This window comes from Tasmannia lanceolata, unplaced genomic scaffold, assembly GCF_043159265.1.
Source record: "Tasmannia lanceolata isolate RefF3 unplaced genomic scaffold, GAP_Taslan_0.1 ptg000011l, whole genome shotgun sequence".
Taxonomy (NCBI): Eukaryota; Viridiplantae; Streptophyta; class Magnoliopsida; order Canellales; family Winteraceae; genus Tasmannia; species Tasmannia lanceolata.
In genome coordinates this window covers 27,003,783-27,020,449 of record NW_027518688.1, presented here as the reverse complement: position 1 = coordinate 27,020,449, position 16,667 = coordinate 27,003,783, and the positions used below count along the sequence as shown (strand labels likewise).

The 16,667-nt window shown below is 39.2% G+C and overlaps 1 protein-coding gene across 1 annotated transcript; it reads left to right on the top strand.

Moving 5' to 3' along the window:
• The first annotated feature begins 356 nt into the window (after positions 1-356).
• Positions 357-16,297, top strand: LOC143886853 (succinate--CoA ligase [ADP-forming] subunit alpha-1, mitochondrial). The gene is made up of 8 exons (XM_077391006.1): positions 357-662; positions 5,116-5,325; positions 11,865-12,035; positions 12,117-12,240; positions 13,465-13,526; positions 14,779-14,860; positions 15,859-15,989; positions 16,088-16,297. The coding sequence occupies exons 1-8, from the start codon at positions 441-443 to the stop codon at positions 16,094-16,096; spliced, it is 1,011 nt and encodes a 336-aa protein (XP_077247121.1). The 5' UTR covers positions 357-440; the 3' UTR covers positions 16,097-16,297.
• The last annotated feature ends 370 nt before the right edge of the window (positions 16,298-16,667 follow it).

The following is a 16,667-nucleotide window of genomic DNA, read 5'->3' as shown; positions in this document are numbered from 1 at the left end:
GGTCGGGTTGAGGCCAACCCTAACCCAACTTGGGATAGCATTCCCTCAACCCTAATCCGACCCAACCCAACCCTTGGGTTGAGGATGGTCAACCCTAACCCAACCCGCCTCCAAATCGGGCCTCCAAATCGGGTCGGGTCGGGTCGGGTCAGGTTTGGGTGGAATCTGGTTCATCTACGGCCAAACAGGCCTCAACCCTAACCCAACCCGAATTTAAATCGGGTTGGTAAATTCGGGTTGGCTTTTCCCAACCCCAACCCAACCCAACTTGAGCCCGACCCAAGTTGCAAAGCTACATTTCTCACTTTTTTGGCAGGCTAATTACCGTCTCTCTCGCGTTTTCCTTTTAGCCCGCTCTTCAGCCATTTGTTTTTAAGAGCCGAAAAGAAAGAGAAGCAAAAGCAACCCAAGAAGGAAACAGAGAAGCTCGGGTGCGCCAAATGGCTCGCCAAGCCACCAAAGCTCTCGGCTCATTGGCCTCACGGCTCCGCCCTCGCAACCCTCTTCCCTCTCTGTCTTCTCAGACTCGGGGCTACGCGGCTGCGCCGGCTCCTCCTCCAGCTGTTTTCGTTGATAAGAACACCAGAGTTATCTGCCAAGGAATTACCGGAAAAAATGGCACTTTTCACACCGAGCAAGCCATCGAATACGGTACCAAAATGGTATGCAACGTTTCTTCACGGCGATTGCTTCTTCTCTTTGTCTGTTTATCTTTTTATTTGATGGGTTTTAGTTTATTCATGGATCTTAAATGTGGGTCTCTATTATCTTTATGTAACTTGGTTTGTCAGTCATCGTGTTGGCATAGAAATTTCGAAATTCGCAATCCACCTCCCTGTTCGATCCCTTTCTCATGTTTCTCCTCCTTTAGATAGATTTAACTCATAGATCTGGATGTGCTCTTTACTGGGTTTCTATTCTGTTTGTTAGATTGTTGTGTTTGTGGGATAATGGCATTTTTTTTTTCAGTAGACATGAATGGGTCAGTCTTTGTGGCTAACAATATAATTCATATTTGTTTGATCCGCAAGGGATAGTAGATTTTTCATCCAGTGATCTAATGGGCAGATTTGCAATGTCCCAATTATTTATTCTTAATGTTAAGATACTAGGAATAATCTGTTTAATAGTAAGATGTTTTATGCATAATTATATGATCGGGATCTTGATGTATTTTTGTTTATTATGCTTCTTATTTTGTCACTCGATGTTTCAGTGCTAATTCTGGTTTGCCCATGTAAGCACATGCATCAAAAGTGTTGAGTTTTTGTCTTGTTTCCCACTTTACATGGGTTTCTCGTCATGCTAGTTACCTAGTGTAACTTCGATCGTTGTGGAGTGTAGTACTTAGTTGGACTACGAGAGAAAGATGGGAGTCAGTATATGGGTGACAAGTCTACTTTTGATGCCATGGGAATTGGGAGAATGAAGATCAAATGTTCGACAGAGTGGTTCGTACTTTGGTTGGTGTGACGTCCCATAGATATGAAATAATCTTGTGACTCTTAGTAGATTGGTCTTCAGGGGTTTTAGGTATTCAATTGCAGGTGGAGCCATGAAAATAACACGTAGCTCTATGGTTCCGATGAAAGGATAGAAGTGTGACAAATTATATCTTCTGGTGGGGAGTACAATTTCTAAAGTATTCATATGATCTGAATGGTAAGTTGGAAAGGGAGTGGCATGCGCACTCATAAGGTCTCTTTCACAGTTGCTGCAGAGACGAATTTCCATGTTGCAAACAATGGTAAGATCTTAGTTCTTGCTGGTAGGGAGGACGGATCGAGGTCCCTCTCAGGTGCAACTACACGTATGCATTGGCCGTGATGATCAAGTCAGGTGAGTAAGAACTATGATGATTTGATGATGTGTAGTTGGTGCTTCAAAAGGCCAGTGGCCTTTTGCAGCGACTGTGTACCGGTGGTGACCCCATGGAAAATCTTCAAGTGGCCAGGAAACAAGACAATGTGGAGATTGTTGGTTTTTTTACTTGTTTCTCACTCTACGTGGGTTTCTCCATGTGCTATTCACCGACTGTAACTAGGATTTTTTATGGAGAATAGTACCTAGTTGGACCAGGAGAGAAAGAGGAGAGCTAGTCTATGGGTCTGCTAGTTTGACTAGAACTAGGTCTTGGGCTTGGAGAAATTCTATATATATTAGCGAGTATATTAGTGAGAGGGAGAATGTGTGTGTGTGTGTGTTCGTGTTTTTTTTTTTTTTTTTTTGGGGGGGGGCGGGGGTGAGAGAAAAAGAGGGAGCTTTCTTCTTGGGTTTTTATCTTGAGGTGAGAATTTCAGGGGATCTTGTTTCTTCTTCTCTTTGTTTTTGTGTGTGGTCTTGGTTGAAGACGACAAAAGAAAAGGATTGCGGTTTTGGGATAACACCATTGTAAATTTGTAATCCTGTTTTATTGTTTTCTCACAGTACAAGATTGTGTTCTCGCCCGTGGAGGTAGGCATTTTTTCCGAACTGCATAAAATCTTGGTGTGTGCATGGTTTCTTCCTTTCTATTATTTTGCATGTTATCGGATTCATTTTTCCCCGTCGGATTTTGGCACACCCATTGTTTACATCTGCATCAAAAGGTCTGATTTCAATTTTGCTGTTAGCATGGTTATATGCAATAATGAAATCTACATGGTGCTGAGGAAATATGATGGGTATTATGTGAAATGTTTGTGGTTATTGGATAAAGGGGAGGCGGCTGGTTTTCCCTTTTCTGGCCCAATACCACTTCAGACAATATCCTCTGGACCTTCTCAACTTAACTGTGACAGATACTGTAATAAAAAAACTGGGGGGAAGTATTATGACATTTAGATGACATTGTTTAAAGGGATTTGCTAGGCAATTACGCGGAAAATCATTCCACGGCTGGATTTTGCATGTGAGAATAGCCACACAGGTTGACTTTTTGGCGGATTTTGGCTTATTCACTTAATTCATATGAGTTGGCTGTTCTCACATGCAAAATCCAGCTGCTAAATGGCTTTCCGCGAAATTGCCTAGCAAATCCCTTGTTTAAATAAGGTGACACTCCCATTAGCTAAGCCTTCTAAATTTCTAGATGCAACTCGAGTCAGAGGATCCGATCATCCTCACAGAAGATCCTATGCTCACAGAAGGATCCCAAGTACCATGCTCGGAGTCACTTTATCCCAGTTTCATATTTGGGATAGGTTTCAGCACCTTATGGCTGATACTGTGATAATCGGTTTATATACGACAAACTGCAATTAGGTAAACTGTGATTATGGTTATGTGAGTCTGCTACAAACTAGAGGGCTGGAATTTTCAGGACAGAACTCTATTCCTGTAAATAAGTTCATGTAGAAAGGAATTCTCGAGAAAATCATCGAAAATTATAACACCACGGTCGAATTCCAGTAGAGAAGAATTTTACAACTAAAAGCACGCAGAAAGTACTTCAAAACTGCATATGAACACCCCAATGAAGATTCTGCAGTTCTTCTCTTATTGCTTTTCCAAATTCCTAATATTAGCAACTACAAAATGACTTCTAAAATTACCTATGATTTGTGGACACGGACACGAGTGTCACGTCTCGACACGGACACGGGGTGTCGGACACTGCAAACTCCCAAAATTTAGAAACGGGGACACGTCTAAAATAGAAAGTACATAGACATGATTTGTGGACACGGATTCGTGTGCGGAGTTTCGACCAAGTTTCGACACGGATACGAGGTGTCTGACATGGAAACCCCTAAAAACTAGAAATAGTGTTACACTCATACACAAACATACATACAAAGTTGCTAACACTTCTAGCAGTGCATCTAAAAGTGTCTAAATGAGTGTCGACACGGATGTCGTGTCGGCAATAAATTTGAAGTGTCGGCAAAATCATAGAAAATTACTAACGATATAGGATGTATCTAAATTTGTTTATAGTGCGAGGAAATTGGATAGGATCCTGACGAGGAAGTAGTGACCGGCTCTCCTCGACTAGGATCAAAAGGAAATCGATGTGGCCACTATCCCAGACACTCCCAGACACACGATGTCGTGTCTGGGATAGCAATAGAATATATAAGCCCTTATCTTGCCCATGTTTTGCCCCTTCATTGCATCTTCTTGAGCTGAAAATAGAGAGGATCTTGTGGACCCTCGTTGGCTACATCAAGGGACCATTTGAAATTTGGTATCATCCGACAATGTGTGGTTTATGAAAAAAAAATTAAAGTGTATTTTGCTCTCTGTAGTGTAGGTGCCATTAAGTTTGTAGGTGAGATAAAAAAAAAACGTATTTGAGTGTGTGACCTTCATGTCCCTCAGAACTTAAAGTATAGGGCATAGGCCATACATTTGTGACAATCACAATGGAATCCGGGGCCAGTGGATATTAGAGGTCTTTTGAGGAATGAAGGAGTTGTAATTTGGGCTTTCAGTGGTCCTATTGGTGTGGCTGACGCTAATGAGGCAGAAGTTCGTGCTATCCATCATGGCATCAAGTTGCCTCATAATACATATCTTAATAAGGTGGTCGTGGAAGGGGATTCACTCAATGTTATTAGGTGGCTAAAAGGATCTCGTCCTGCTCCTTGGAGATTCGACACCCTTTTTGATGAGATTCAGGATTGAATTGAATCTTCCTTGATTTCCTTCATTCACGTCAGGTGGTCAGCGAATGGAGAGGCTGACAAACTAGCTAGAGAGGGTGTATATAGGGAGAGTATTGAGTTTTTTTATTTTCTTCCTCCCTAGTCGCTTTATTTTCTGTATTTTTTTTCCAGATCTTCTTCCTTTCTTTTTTTGTACTCTCTGGGTCCTCCTCTGTCCCGTTTTCAATGAATTTTCACTTGCTGTTCAAAAAAAAATAAAATAAAATTTGTTGAAAGCTGGTTGAGCATGAAAGCTGCTTTGGGTATTCCTTATTCATTCTTTTGGGAGACTAGAAACCCATCCCTATGTGAACCATTTCTTCGTATCTCTATGAACAAAGGCTTGGTCCTCACTCTTCGGCATGCTCCTTGTTTTAAGCATCAATATCTTGATTATAGCAGGCCATTTTGTATTTTTTCAATGTAAAATGAGGTTGGCCTAATTTAATATGAGAATTTTTTTTTCTTTTGTATCTGCTTAAAACAGGTGGGTGGGGTGACACCAAAGAAAGGTGGAACAGAACACTTAGGGCTTCCTGTCTTTAACACAGTTGCAGAAGCGAAGGCTGAGACAAAGGCAAATGCGTCGGTCATTTATGTTCCTCCACCATTTGCTGCTGCAGCTATCATGGAGGCGTTGGAAGCTGAGTTGGATCTGATTGTGTGCATCACCGAGGGAATCCCTCAACATGACATGGTAAAGTGAATTTCTTGGTGGCACTGTATTTTTTTTCATCTGCAACACTTGACTTTCTTCTTACAGTTTGGTAAATTTCTCTTTCCTTTGAACTCTGACCTGACTAATGAGGATTAAAATTCAAGAATGTTAGCTCGCAAAAAAGTAATCAAAATTTATGTTCTAGTTTTGGGCAACGTGCTGATATTTTTCTATGTTCTGGGGTTGAGGTTCCGGCCGTCCTCCCCTCTGTTTATGGAAAGACAAAAGCCAACATAAAATAGTTGAAGCACCCTTAAATACTTTGTTTTCATGTTAGTGTAAGCCAGCTATTGTCATATTAAGTGGTACATATTTTAATCCCTACCTTCTTTGACATCTTTCCTTAATTACCCATCAATGTCTCATAAGTTGGATTTGAAGCTCTGGCATCTTCTTTATCATGGAGTCTTGAATAGGACGTATGGTAAATGAGTTGTAATCCTCGATATTGTAAAATTGTTGAACTTCTTAGGGTATGGCATGTAAAAATGTTCGTTCATAGTATGCTTATTTTTTGTGAAAGATTGACTAGTCTTTGTGAACATATCTCTAGCTGAGAGCCTGAGAAAGTATAACATCTTTCTTTGCTTCAGCTTAAACAATGCTGCAGAACTGCAATTTGATGTCTTCAACTGCTATGTTGCAGTTATGGTGTAAGATAGGCTATATGATAGGTGAAAAAAGACTTGAATTTCCAGACGTGTAGAATTGTTAAGCATCTAAAGGTATGTGATGCAGCTCCAAACTCTGCAACATGGACCCAAGAGGGTCCTACATCGAGTTTAAACACAATAGGAAGAGGGGGCAAAAATAGCTTTTTCTGTGCTGCCTGATATAATGCTAGCATATGTCAGCATGTGAAGAGTTGTGGGGGTTGGAACATTTTTCTCACTTATCCTGTCGATTTTCATGAGTTGGTAGATTTATTGAGGGTTCGGTACGTGTTTGCTGGAATGGAAGCCCATCTTGCAGATTTGCTGGAAATGGGTAAAAATTGAGGAGCTGACAGATTTATCAGAGTTGAAATCACTTTACCTATTCTGATGGGATTAGAGATTGCAGGCTTTTTATCTGAGTTTTTGTTATGGTCCTAATCCTCAATACATGATGGCTGCAAGTGCCCTCCTTTTTGAATTGAGACAATGTCCTTGGATATCTAATAGAGGAACTTCATTCTCTCTCTCTCTCTCTATATATATATATATATATGTGTGTGTGTGTGTGTGTGTGTGTGTGTGTGTGTGTGTGGTGTAAACTGATAAATATCACAATGTGAAATGTGGTTGCATCAAGAAATATCGCTTATATGGCCATCATATGTAGGATATTTGCAGATTGTATTGTGATTATTCTTGATCATGGTAGTGGGGCTGTTATGTGAGTGTGTGATGTTGTACACATTGATCGGGTCAATGTGAGAGAAACGCATTAAAGTAATATCTTGGTAAAGGATTAATACCTTATCATCTCAGGTTGTTTCATCATAAGTGTGGTTCCAATGGAGGGAAAAATCAGTGTTTTCGGTGCACGATTAGGTCTTTGCAGGGAACTTAAATCATCAACACAGAAATTCATGTTCCGGAACTTTTATTATATTTATGGATTCCAATTGATTTGACAAGATTTGAATCCTATAGGTTGGCCCACTGGCTATTTTGTGTGTTGACATTTCCAAAGGTATTAGTATGTATACACTTATTTTGGAAAATTTACCAAAGGTTATGATTTGTCGAATCAAATTAAGTCACCCCAGAATCCAGAGTTCACGGTTATCTTTTGTGGGTTGATAATGCATATTGCTCAATAGTGATTACAATCACTGGAGAGAGACTTAGAAATACATACCTAGATGGATTGAATCATAGTTATTTGGTTGGGAAACAAATGCGGGAAGCAAAAAGTGAGACGGAAGCAAGAAACACAGGAAAAAATAGAGAGAAAAATGAGAAACGAGGAAGAGATAGGAAGTCATATGAGAACTAATTTTTTTTTTTTCCGAAATTATCGTATGAGAAACACATTAAGAAATGTCTTAGGAAATACTTGTGACATAGTATTATGGGGATCACTTGTTACTTTAATGGATCTATTCCCTGATCTATTTGCAGTTGCAGCCCACAAGGAGGCTATGGTGATGAAGGAATCAGATTTAAAGTATGTTAAAGTAAAAAAAGGGTGGCCTAGTGCACGAGGCTCCTGCCATTGTGGGGTCTGGGGAGGGCTAGATGTACGCAGCCTTACCCCTGCTTTGCAGAGAGGCTGTTTCCGTGACTTGAGCCCGTGCACCAGGTCACAATGGAGCAACCTTACAATTGCGCCAAGGCTCGCCCTCTATTTAAATTATGTTAAAGTATAAAAGATTAAATAACGCCCTTTTGGAGTAATTGGTTGTTTCACATGATATCATTTGTTGGGAATTTAACCAGGTAGAACTCAACCCTAAAAACTAGCCGTTGGGGTGCCCATTCCCTTCTAACCCATCCCCATCCATTTCACTTATCCGGTGTGGGACTATTTGCTTTTGCGTGGAACCCCAACAATCTCCCCCTCCACGCAGAAGCAACATGAACAATATCGCCCCTCCACGCGGTGGCAATGTGGGAACCACGAGATACTACACTAGGGTTTCCGAGATCATCCCCGTGGAACATTCCCGCCCTCTGAGGCAAACTGGGGTGACCATGCCTTAAGCTCTTGGAGTAACTGGTTGTTTCACATGGTATTAGAGCAAAGGTCCTGAGTTCAAACCTCCTTGATGTTAAAAATCCACGTGAAATGGTCAACCTAAAAGTGGGGCCACATGTGCCACGTGTAGGTCAACCCAAAGGTGTTTATTATCAAATCTTTCTACCATCTTCTTGTGCTGTGCCCTGTGTTCTCTAGTGAAGCTAGAGTGTGGAGGATTCAACACCTCCCAGAGTATGTACATTCGGTTGGGTGGGCACTCTTGGTCAGATCTAAACGGTAGACTTCTGGAGGAAGAGAGAGATACTAGTAGTAGACCACTGCGTTTTGTGTATTGAGGCGGAGGAATTGGTTGATCACATTTTTATCCATTGTAAAGTTGCAAGAGAAGTATGGAGTAGAATTCTCTGAAGGTTTGGAATGATCTGGGTCTTTCCATCAAGCTATCAGATCTCTTGGAGGGGTGGTCGACGGTCCTGTGGAAGAAAAAAGTTAGAGTTCTTTGGAACGTCTCTTTTTTAGCAACCATATGGGTGCTATGGAAAGAGAGGAATTCTAGAGTTTTTGATGGAGTAGCCAAGTCCCCTTCCTTCTTATTCTTTTCATAAAAGTGATAGTGCTTACTATTTCATGCGTGAGGATCCTACCTTGATTTAGGTTCGTGTCTGCCTATGACTTATGGGAGGGTTGGAAAGAAATTTGCAATATTGTTGAGCAGCGGCCCGTGTCATTCAAGACTGGGAACCACCGGCTCAAGGTTTCCTAAAGCTGCTAAATTTTGACGGATCAAGTAGAGGCAATCCCGGACGAGCAAGCATTTGGGGGGCCGGGGGGGGGGGGGGGGGGTGTGATAAGGGACTCAGCAGGATACATTATTTGGGCCTTTTTACTTTTTAGGGCCTATAGGGCTCACAGATGCAAGCGAGGCCAAGGTCCGTGCAGCTCACCAAGTAATAAAATGCCTTGATAGAGTTTTGCTTAGAGAGCGTAGTGGTTGAGGGGGACTCCGTCAACGTAATCCAATGGTTTAACGGTTCTATTATCCCCCCTTGGCTATTTGCTCAATACTTCGATGAGATTCAAGATCGAGTGGAATGGTTGTCGATAATTTTCGAGCACATCAGAAGATATGCCAATAGTGTGGTGGATAGTCTAGCTAGGGAAGGTGTAGTGGATAAGCCGGGGTTGTAGATGCTTGATTTTCTTCCCCAGTGACCGTTTTTCTTCTTTGTTCCTGTTGATTGATGCTTCTTTTGTTGTTTTTTCTTTTTGTAATTATTGGGTCGACCACCTTAGTCTTCCTTTGGTTTTTAATGGAAATTTCTTACCATTAAAAAAAGGAAATACTTGTAAAATGTTTGGGAAATAATCGAGAAGCATTGAAGAAACATGAAATGCAAGATAAACACTTGAAGATATGGTAAACATTTCTGATGCATTTAGGAAACTCCTCGAAAACGTGAGGGAAACACACCCGGTATTTTTTATTTTTATTTTACTTGTTTTTTTACAGTTTTTACCTACTTTTCTTATAAATTTGTAATTCCGTAAGTTGTTGTTTATGCTGTGTGTCTGAAAATTTGGAACTTGTCAATTTCAAATTTGCACAAGCTTTTATGCATAAATACATACATTTGTAATTTTCTTCTTTATTTTTACTTTAAATCAAAGGCATAAATAGATGATTTATTGCTATCCAAAAAATAAAAATAAATAGATGATTTATATATCTTCTTTACATATATTATTTTCTATTAGATTTGTTTCTTAAAAAAGGGTGGCCCAGTGCACGAGGCTCCCGCCGTTGCAGGGTCTAGGGAGAGGCTGTTTCTGTGACTCGAACCCGTAACCACCAGGTCACAATGGAGCAACCTTTCCGTTGCACCAAGGCTCGCCCTCTAGTAGATTTTTTTTACATATTTATATCTATTATAATTATGTATTTTGTTTTCCTTTTAAATAGGTACTCTACATTTTTTTGGCATACATTTCTCACATGTTTCGATATGAATCCAACTCATTTCACATATGTTTCCGTCATGTTTTCCACACGTTTCACATATGTTTCCCAAACATTTCCCATGTGTCTCTCATATGTTTTGCTAGAGCTTTTTGACCATCTCCCCCATGAGGGCAGATTGTTTTTTTTTTCCTCCTTGGTTTGTAGCTCTTGACTATCTCTGTCACGGTCTCTTTCCTTCCCTTTCTCTTATTAAAAAAATATAACAATTAAAAAAAAAAGACTCCCTGGTGCATAGAGTGTTATGGGGCAGTACCTTGCATTAGGATACTTGGAGAATTTTCAATTTTCAATTTTTATATTAATTCCACTTGAGCCTCCATGACTATCTCTGTCGTGGTTTCTTTTCTACACAATGTTTCAAAATGCGGATGCGAGCCAAAACGGGGCCAAATCAAATCCTAGTTAACTTTGCGGAACGATAGTGTACTCGGTTGGCACGGTCGGGTACTTGGTTGACGTGACTGAATACTTGGTTGACATGGTCATAAATCAGGAGAGTCGAAGGAGTTTTAATTGATTTTGGAAAGCAAAATGCCGACTCGAACAAGAATGCGACCATGATAAACAGGAGTCGACTCGGGTGAGTTGGCAGTGCCACAGGGGAGTTTTGAAACTATATTTGTACATATCAGATGTTTCGTGCATTTGGGCAACACTCTGTCGTGGAGTTCCAGACTAAAGTGCATTTTCTTCAATTTTTAGAGTTCGTCAGTGGTCTCTTCTTGTAATCAGATGGTCTTTGTTGACCCCCTTCACAAATTTTGTTGTTGTTCACAAAGTCATCGTCAACGCCACTCTATGATTAGCACAGTTTACAATGTGCTTTTTCACTTTGTTTTATTGTCCACTCTTCCTCTTCTCTTTGACACACCATGATAGTATGACTTCTCTATTTCTCTGTCTTCAATATGCAGAGGGAAAGAGAAACCATGAAACAGGCAATGAATTTAGTATTAGAAGAAGAGTTTGTTTAGGGGGGATAACAACATATAGTGCTTATAAAAGATTTAATAGAAAAAGAGGAGTTAAAATAATATTTAATTAATAGGACATGCAATAAGTATTTCACTCTTGACACGGTACAGAAACATGTTGACACGTCCACATTAAGTTGACAATTATAGCAGTATATTTACAAGTGTCGAAAGACACGTGTGGAGTCCATGCAAGTGTCAGTGTCGGAAGGCCGACAGGTGTGCCAATAGTAAATTTAAAGGTTCGAGTAAGTCATAGGTACTAGTATAGTAGTGTGCTCTCATTCTTTTCATTTGGCATAATCCAGAGACATCATGTTGACAAATTACGCGGTCTGTCGGAGTCGTGTGTGCTCTCTTCTGTTCACCATATGGATTATGGAGTGCAAGTGGACTAGAGCATCGTCGACATCATGCACGCCTCCTTGGGCTGGGGGCATATATTTATTTTCATTTTGGCATTTTGCCGCCTTCTTGGTTAATCTTACTAGAGTTGAGAAATAACTGACTTGGCCGAAGGGCAATTTGGTCATTTCACCAATGATCTACATGCATAAATTTCGTCATTTCGCCAATGATCTACATGCATAAATATCCAATGCAGACTAATCACCATTGCATGCGTAATAATTAATATGGATGTCAAATATGGTCAATGCTATCTGAAGGAGTTATTTGAGATTTGTAATAACTATATTTTCTATTTATTGTTCTTTCGTTTTATTAACAGAAGAACATATACTGATTTTATCTATATGCCATTTGTCTATTTTACTGTTCATTCTATGTGTTTCATTTCCCACGCGTAGCCTTTAAGTATTTTTGCTAAATCTTAGGTACGGGTAAAGGCTGCTATTAACAAGCAAACCAAAACTCGGCTGATTGGACCGAACTGCCCTGGAATTATCAAGCCAGGCGAATGCAAAATTGGAATTATGCCTGGGTATATTCATAAGCCAGGGCGCATTGGAATAGTTTCTCGATCTGGTACCTTGACTTATGAAGCGGTATGGTTTAATATACACTAAGCTGTTGGTTCTAAGGAACTTATTTACATAATGTGATTGGATTTGCTATTTGCCCGACAGGTTTTCCAAACAACTGCTGTTGGCCTAGGACAATCTACCTGTGTGGGTATTGGCGGGGATCCTTTCAATGGAACAAACTTTGTTGATTGTATGAAGAAGTTCCTTCAGGATCCTCAAACTGAAGGTAAGCTCTTTGTAAACTCTTATTAAAAGCTCTTTTACAACCCTTGTTTCAAAGTTAGGGGATGTTTTTCTTAAAATGGCCACTTGTCGAAAAAAAAGGAAAAAAAAAGGTTTTTCTTCAAGTAAATATTTTCCTGAGGAAATCACAAATGTTATGCTTTAGAGTGTAGAACTGTAGATATGGAATCTGATTCCAATTCCAATATAGTAGGTATCAGTAGATAAGGTAAAGAATAATTGTTGTAGGGATAGGCCAACTTTTTCCAGTTTTTGCATTAGCTCTATTTCTTAAAGTAGATGTTTCTCATGCACTTCTCTATAATTGGATTTTCTCATCTATTTCTATTTTACCCTTAAAAAAATATAGTATTTATAACCAATGATTCCCACTTCCATTTGTGGGAACAAATTATGTCTATGAAACAAATCAACTCTGATTGAATGATTAGGAATGTTTAATTGGAGTCATCTTTGTGCTATACAACGCGGGTCCCTGACGAAGGGTCCGGATCACATTGAGGTCATGTTGATGGGCCTGGGTCAGGCTTATCATGTGCTTCTATGGTATCATTACTCATCATTAATACCAGACTAACTTTTATTATTATAAGCCTCAGTCCTGCAAGAACCTGGAATCAATGCTGTTATGATTGTTGGACTGTAAAACTGTTCATATGTAGAATCTCTAGAACATATAGTTTGTGCATCAAAAGGGAAAAAAAGGAGTGAAGGGGTTTTATATTATTGACTCCTTCCCTCAGTGAATGAGGAACTAGTGAACCCATTAGTCGTCTCTCAATGGGCAATTTTTTCCATATGAGTCCTCAATCTTTTCCATATGGGTCCTCTTTTGACAAACTTTTAATTGTTCATCATGTGACCCTTGGGGAAATATTTCCACACGGGCACTAATTCTGACAGATAGTATTGGATATTTTATGCTTCGCTATGCAAAGCATTTTAAATAAAGTCCCAATTGCATTTTAAAGTTTTGTGTTTTAGCTAAATACCAGTTTGTTGTTTGGTTCTGATGTTTTTTTGCGTTGATTGAAGAAAGGAGCATCTCAACATGTTTGTTTCTATGTTCTATCCCCCGGAATAAGTTAGTGGTTAAAAGAACACATGTTGCCAACTTCCCATATTTCAAATATTTACTAATGATTGCATACTAACTCAAATTTGGTGGTATTCTTTATCTCATATGCTATTGCTATCTGCTTTTCAGGTATTGTTCTTATAGGAGAGATTGGAGGAACTGCAGAAGAGGATGCGGCAGCCCTAATCAAGGTATTTAAGATTCGGATTGATTAAAATTATGTATTTTGTAAGAGCACACGATTTGATAGTTGAAGATGGTATGGATGCATTCTACTACAATACTAGTTTTAAATAACCTTTTTTGAATTTTCATATTCAATGTTTAACCATTTCTTTGCACTCTGTTTCTCCCAAAAGAGATCTGTTTCTATCTTAGAGGTGTACTGATTCTAGTTGATAGAAAAAGTAAGAGTTCAGTAACACAGATGTTGTGAATCGGACATTTTATGTCACTATGTTTGAAATGATTTACTCTGTTCTTTTAGGAATTCTCTCCGTTTTTAATAAAAAACTTTGGCCATTTATCAATGAAAAAGTTTATGCCTTTCATGATTGACTATGTTTTTTTATGACTTTAGGCATTAGTTATATAATATTAGGATTTGTTATTTTTATTTAGTGCAATGCTTACTTATATAATATTGCTACCTAAATAAGTGAGCCATCGTTTGTGTTTGGTAAACTATTCCAAACGGGTAAAATACAATTCTTAAGTTTCTGATCTTTATGAAATTGTTCACTTTTTGATATCCTTGTTTATCATTATTTTAGGGGATTTGCTAGCGTCCATTGCAGAAGGCATTTCGCGGATGGCCTGTTGCATATGAGAGCAGCCGCACAGGCTCACTTTTAGCAGATATTTTCGTCATTCACGAGGTGGCTGCTGTTACATGCAACAGCCCATCCCCGAAATGTCTTCTGCGATGGACGCTAGCAAATCCCTTTTTTGGAGGTGGTTTTGAAAATCAACGGAGATAAAAGAATATTTCCTGCTACAAGAATCTATAGATGAAGGGTCCGGAATTATTGGATATACTATTGATTTAAAAAATAAATAAAAATTGGATATACTATTAATTGTTCAAATAAAGGAACATTGGTTTTATTATTATTCTGGAACTCTTTTTTTTTCAGTAACTTTAATAAGCTTCCTTCCTTTGCACGGTTTTTGAGAAATGTATTTTATCTTAGTGTACTGTATATGTTCTGAGCTGTTTGAATAAACAGTAGTTTAGGTCTCTTCGCTGTTATAATTATATAGGTAAGTTCTGAATTTAGATTCCCATGTTTACTGATTAGAAAAAGTATTTTAATGTTTTTTGGTGTCTGTCCACCCATTGTTCACGAATGATCTATTTATTATTTTACTCATTCCTTGGGTTGTTTCTAATTGTGGAACTGGAGGAGACTCATCTGTGAATTTCTGTTATGAATCGAACAGGAAAGTGGAACGCAGAAGCCTGTTGTTGCATTTATCGCCGGACTTACTGCACCCCCAGGTCGCCGCATGGGTCATGCTGGAGGTATGTCACATGCTCTTAAACAATAAAGCGAGATGAGCTTATCTGCTGTGAGAACATTCCCCTTTTAGGCATATTTTTCAATTTATATATTTATTATGGCGAATCTTGGGTTGAGACAAATCTCTACCATCTGTACTGATAAGGATTTAATAACAGCTATCATTATCCGCATGACCGAGTTTTGATAATGGGGCGAACTCACCTTGTTTTACATTGTTTAACCAGCTGTCAGAGCCTATTACAATTCTGAAAAAGCTCTCAGCGGCCAATTAAAAAGTGTAAAACAAGGTGAGTTTGCCCCATTAACAGAACATGGTCGTGCAGATATAAGCAGCCTTTAATAAATAGTCCAACTGGGAACCAAACCCTGGTCTGTACTGGATCATTTGTGGATAGATGCATTGTGAATCTGTTTATTTGGTTTCTATTTGTAAATATATCAGGTATTAACACTGAGAAACGGTAAAGTTTACACGGGCTGGCCTCTATTATCCTGCAAAACAGAATAATGGCTTGGGTATTTTAAGGTAGTTTATGAAATAAACATGTTCTTCTGGGTCTTTGATCAAATATCAAATATCGGGTAGCATGTTGTGAGTGAAATTGTCAATGTTTGGCATACAATGTCTTTGAATCTGCGTAGTAACAAAATAACCTTATGATTAAAGCATCCTTATCAGTCTCACCAACTACAAAGTGCAATAAGTGAATGGGATAGAGATTCTATATGATACTTACCCAGTCACGAATGAAGGAATGAACTCACAAGCGAAATAAGGATCCCACCTCCGGCTCTCCTCTATCTCCCGAATCTCTATCTCTCGACTCAAGGGATGACAGTAAAGGGACTGGTCTTGGTGTAGTACAGGGACAAAGAGAAGAATACTTTCTGGTTCCCTTCTTTTCACATTTAAAGGAAAACATGGCATGCTTTGGTATCTTGTTTTGGTCTGATACATATTGTTCCTTTGCAAATAAATATTTTATTCACCCAACAGCGATCGTATCCGGTGGAAAAGGAACTGCCCAGGACAAAATAAAGACTCTCAGAGAAGCTGGTGTGACAGTCGCCGAATCCCCTGCAAAGATCGGTGCGGCGATGCTCGACGTTTTCAAGCAGCGTGGACTAGTAAGTTAATGCATTAATAATGTCCTCAGAGATTTTCTCATCACATATTACTATAAGAACCATCTGATCTTTTTCTCTTTTTTTTTCTTGCTGCTCAGGTGTCGTGATCATATCATGATGGGAAGATTTTTTTTTTTTTTTTGAGAAAGGTAACAGAATTTTATTCCAGCATAAACGATGGAGCATTTGATATTCAATAAGCAGCTGTTCATATTGAGATGAGAACAGTTCTCAGGGCAAACCATTACTAAATGTGTTCCCTTTGTCTTTTCTGTTTTCTGAAATTTGAGAGTTTGGTTGAACATGAATTGGTTCTCGGCTGAAAGTTCTGTATGCACCTTGTTTGGGATGCCAGTGATTTCAAATCTAACGCTTAATCATACGGCATGGACCCATTGCTATGTGTTGGGTGATCGCCCGTTGATGAATGTTGTTGGCCATCATAAGTCTGGCTTGACTCACCGGTTGACCCTTGATCAAGCATGATGAAAAAGCCTTACTTTAAGATGTATAAAGCAGTGATCTTTTGTATCTCAATCTTCATTTTCGTTGAATACAATTAAATTAAAATCATATCGTTTACAATGAAATACCAAATTTGGTGGTACTCGGTGGTTTTAACCTTCCAAACCATCTCCATTAAAGATCATAGATGAAGGCCCTCTTTGGATGGCTCTA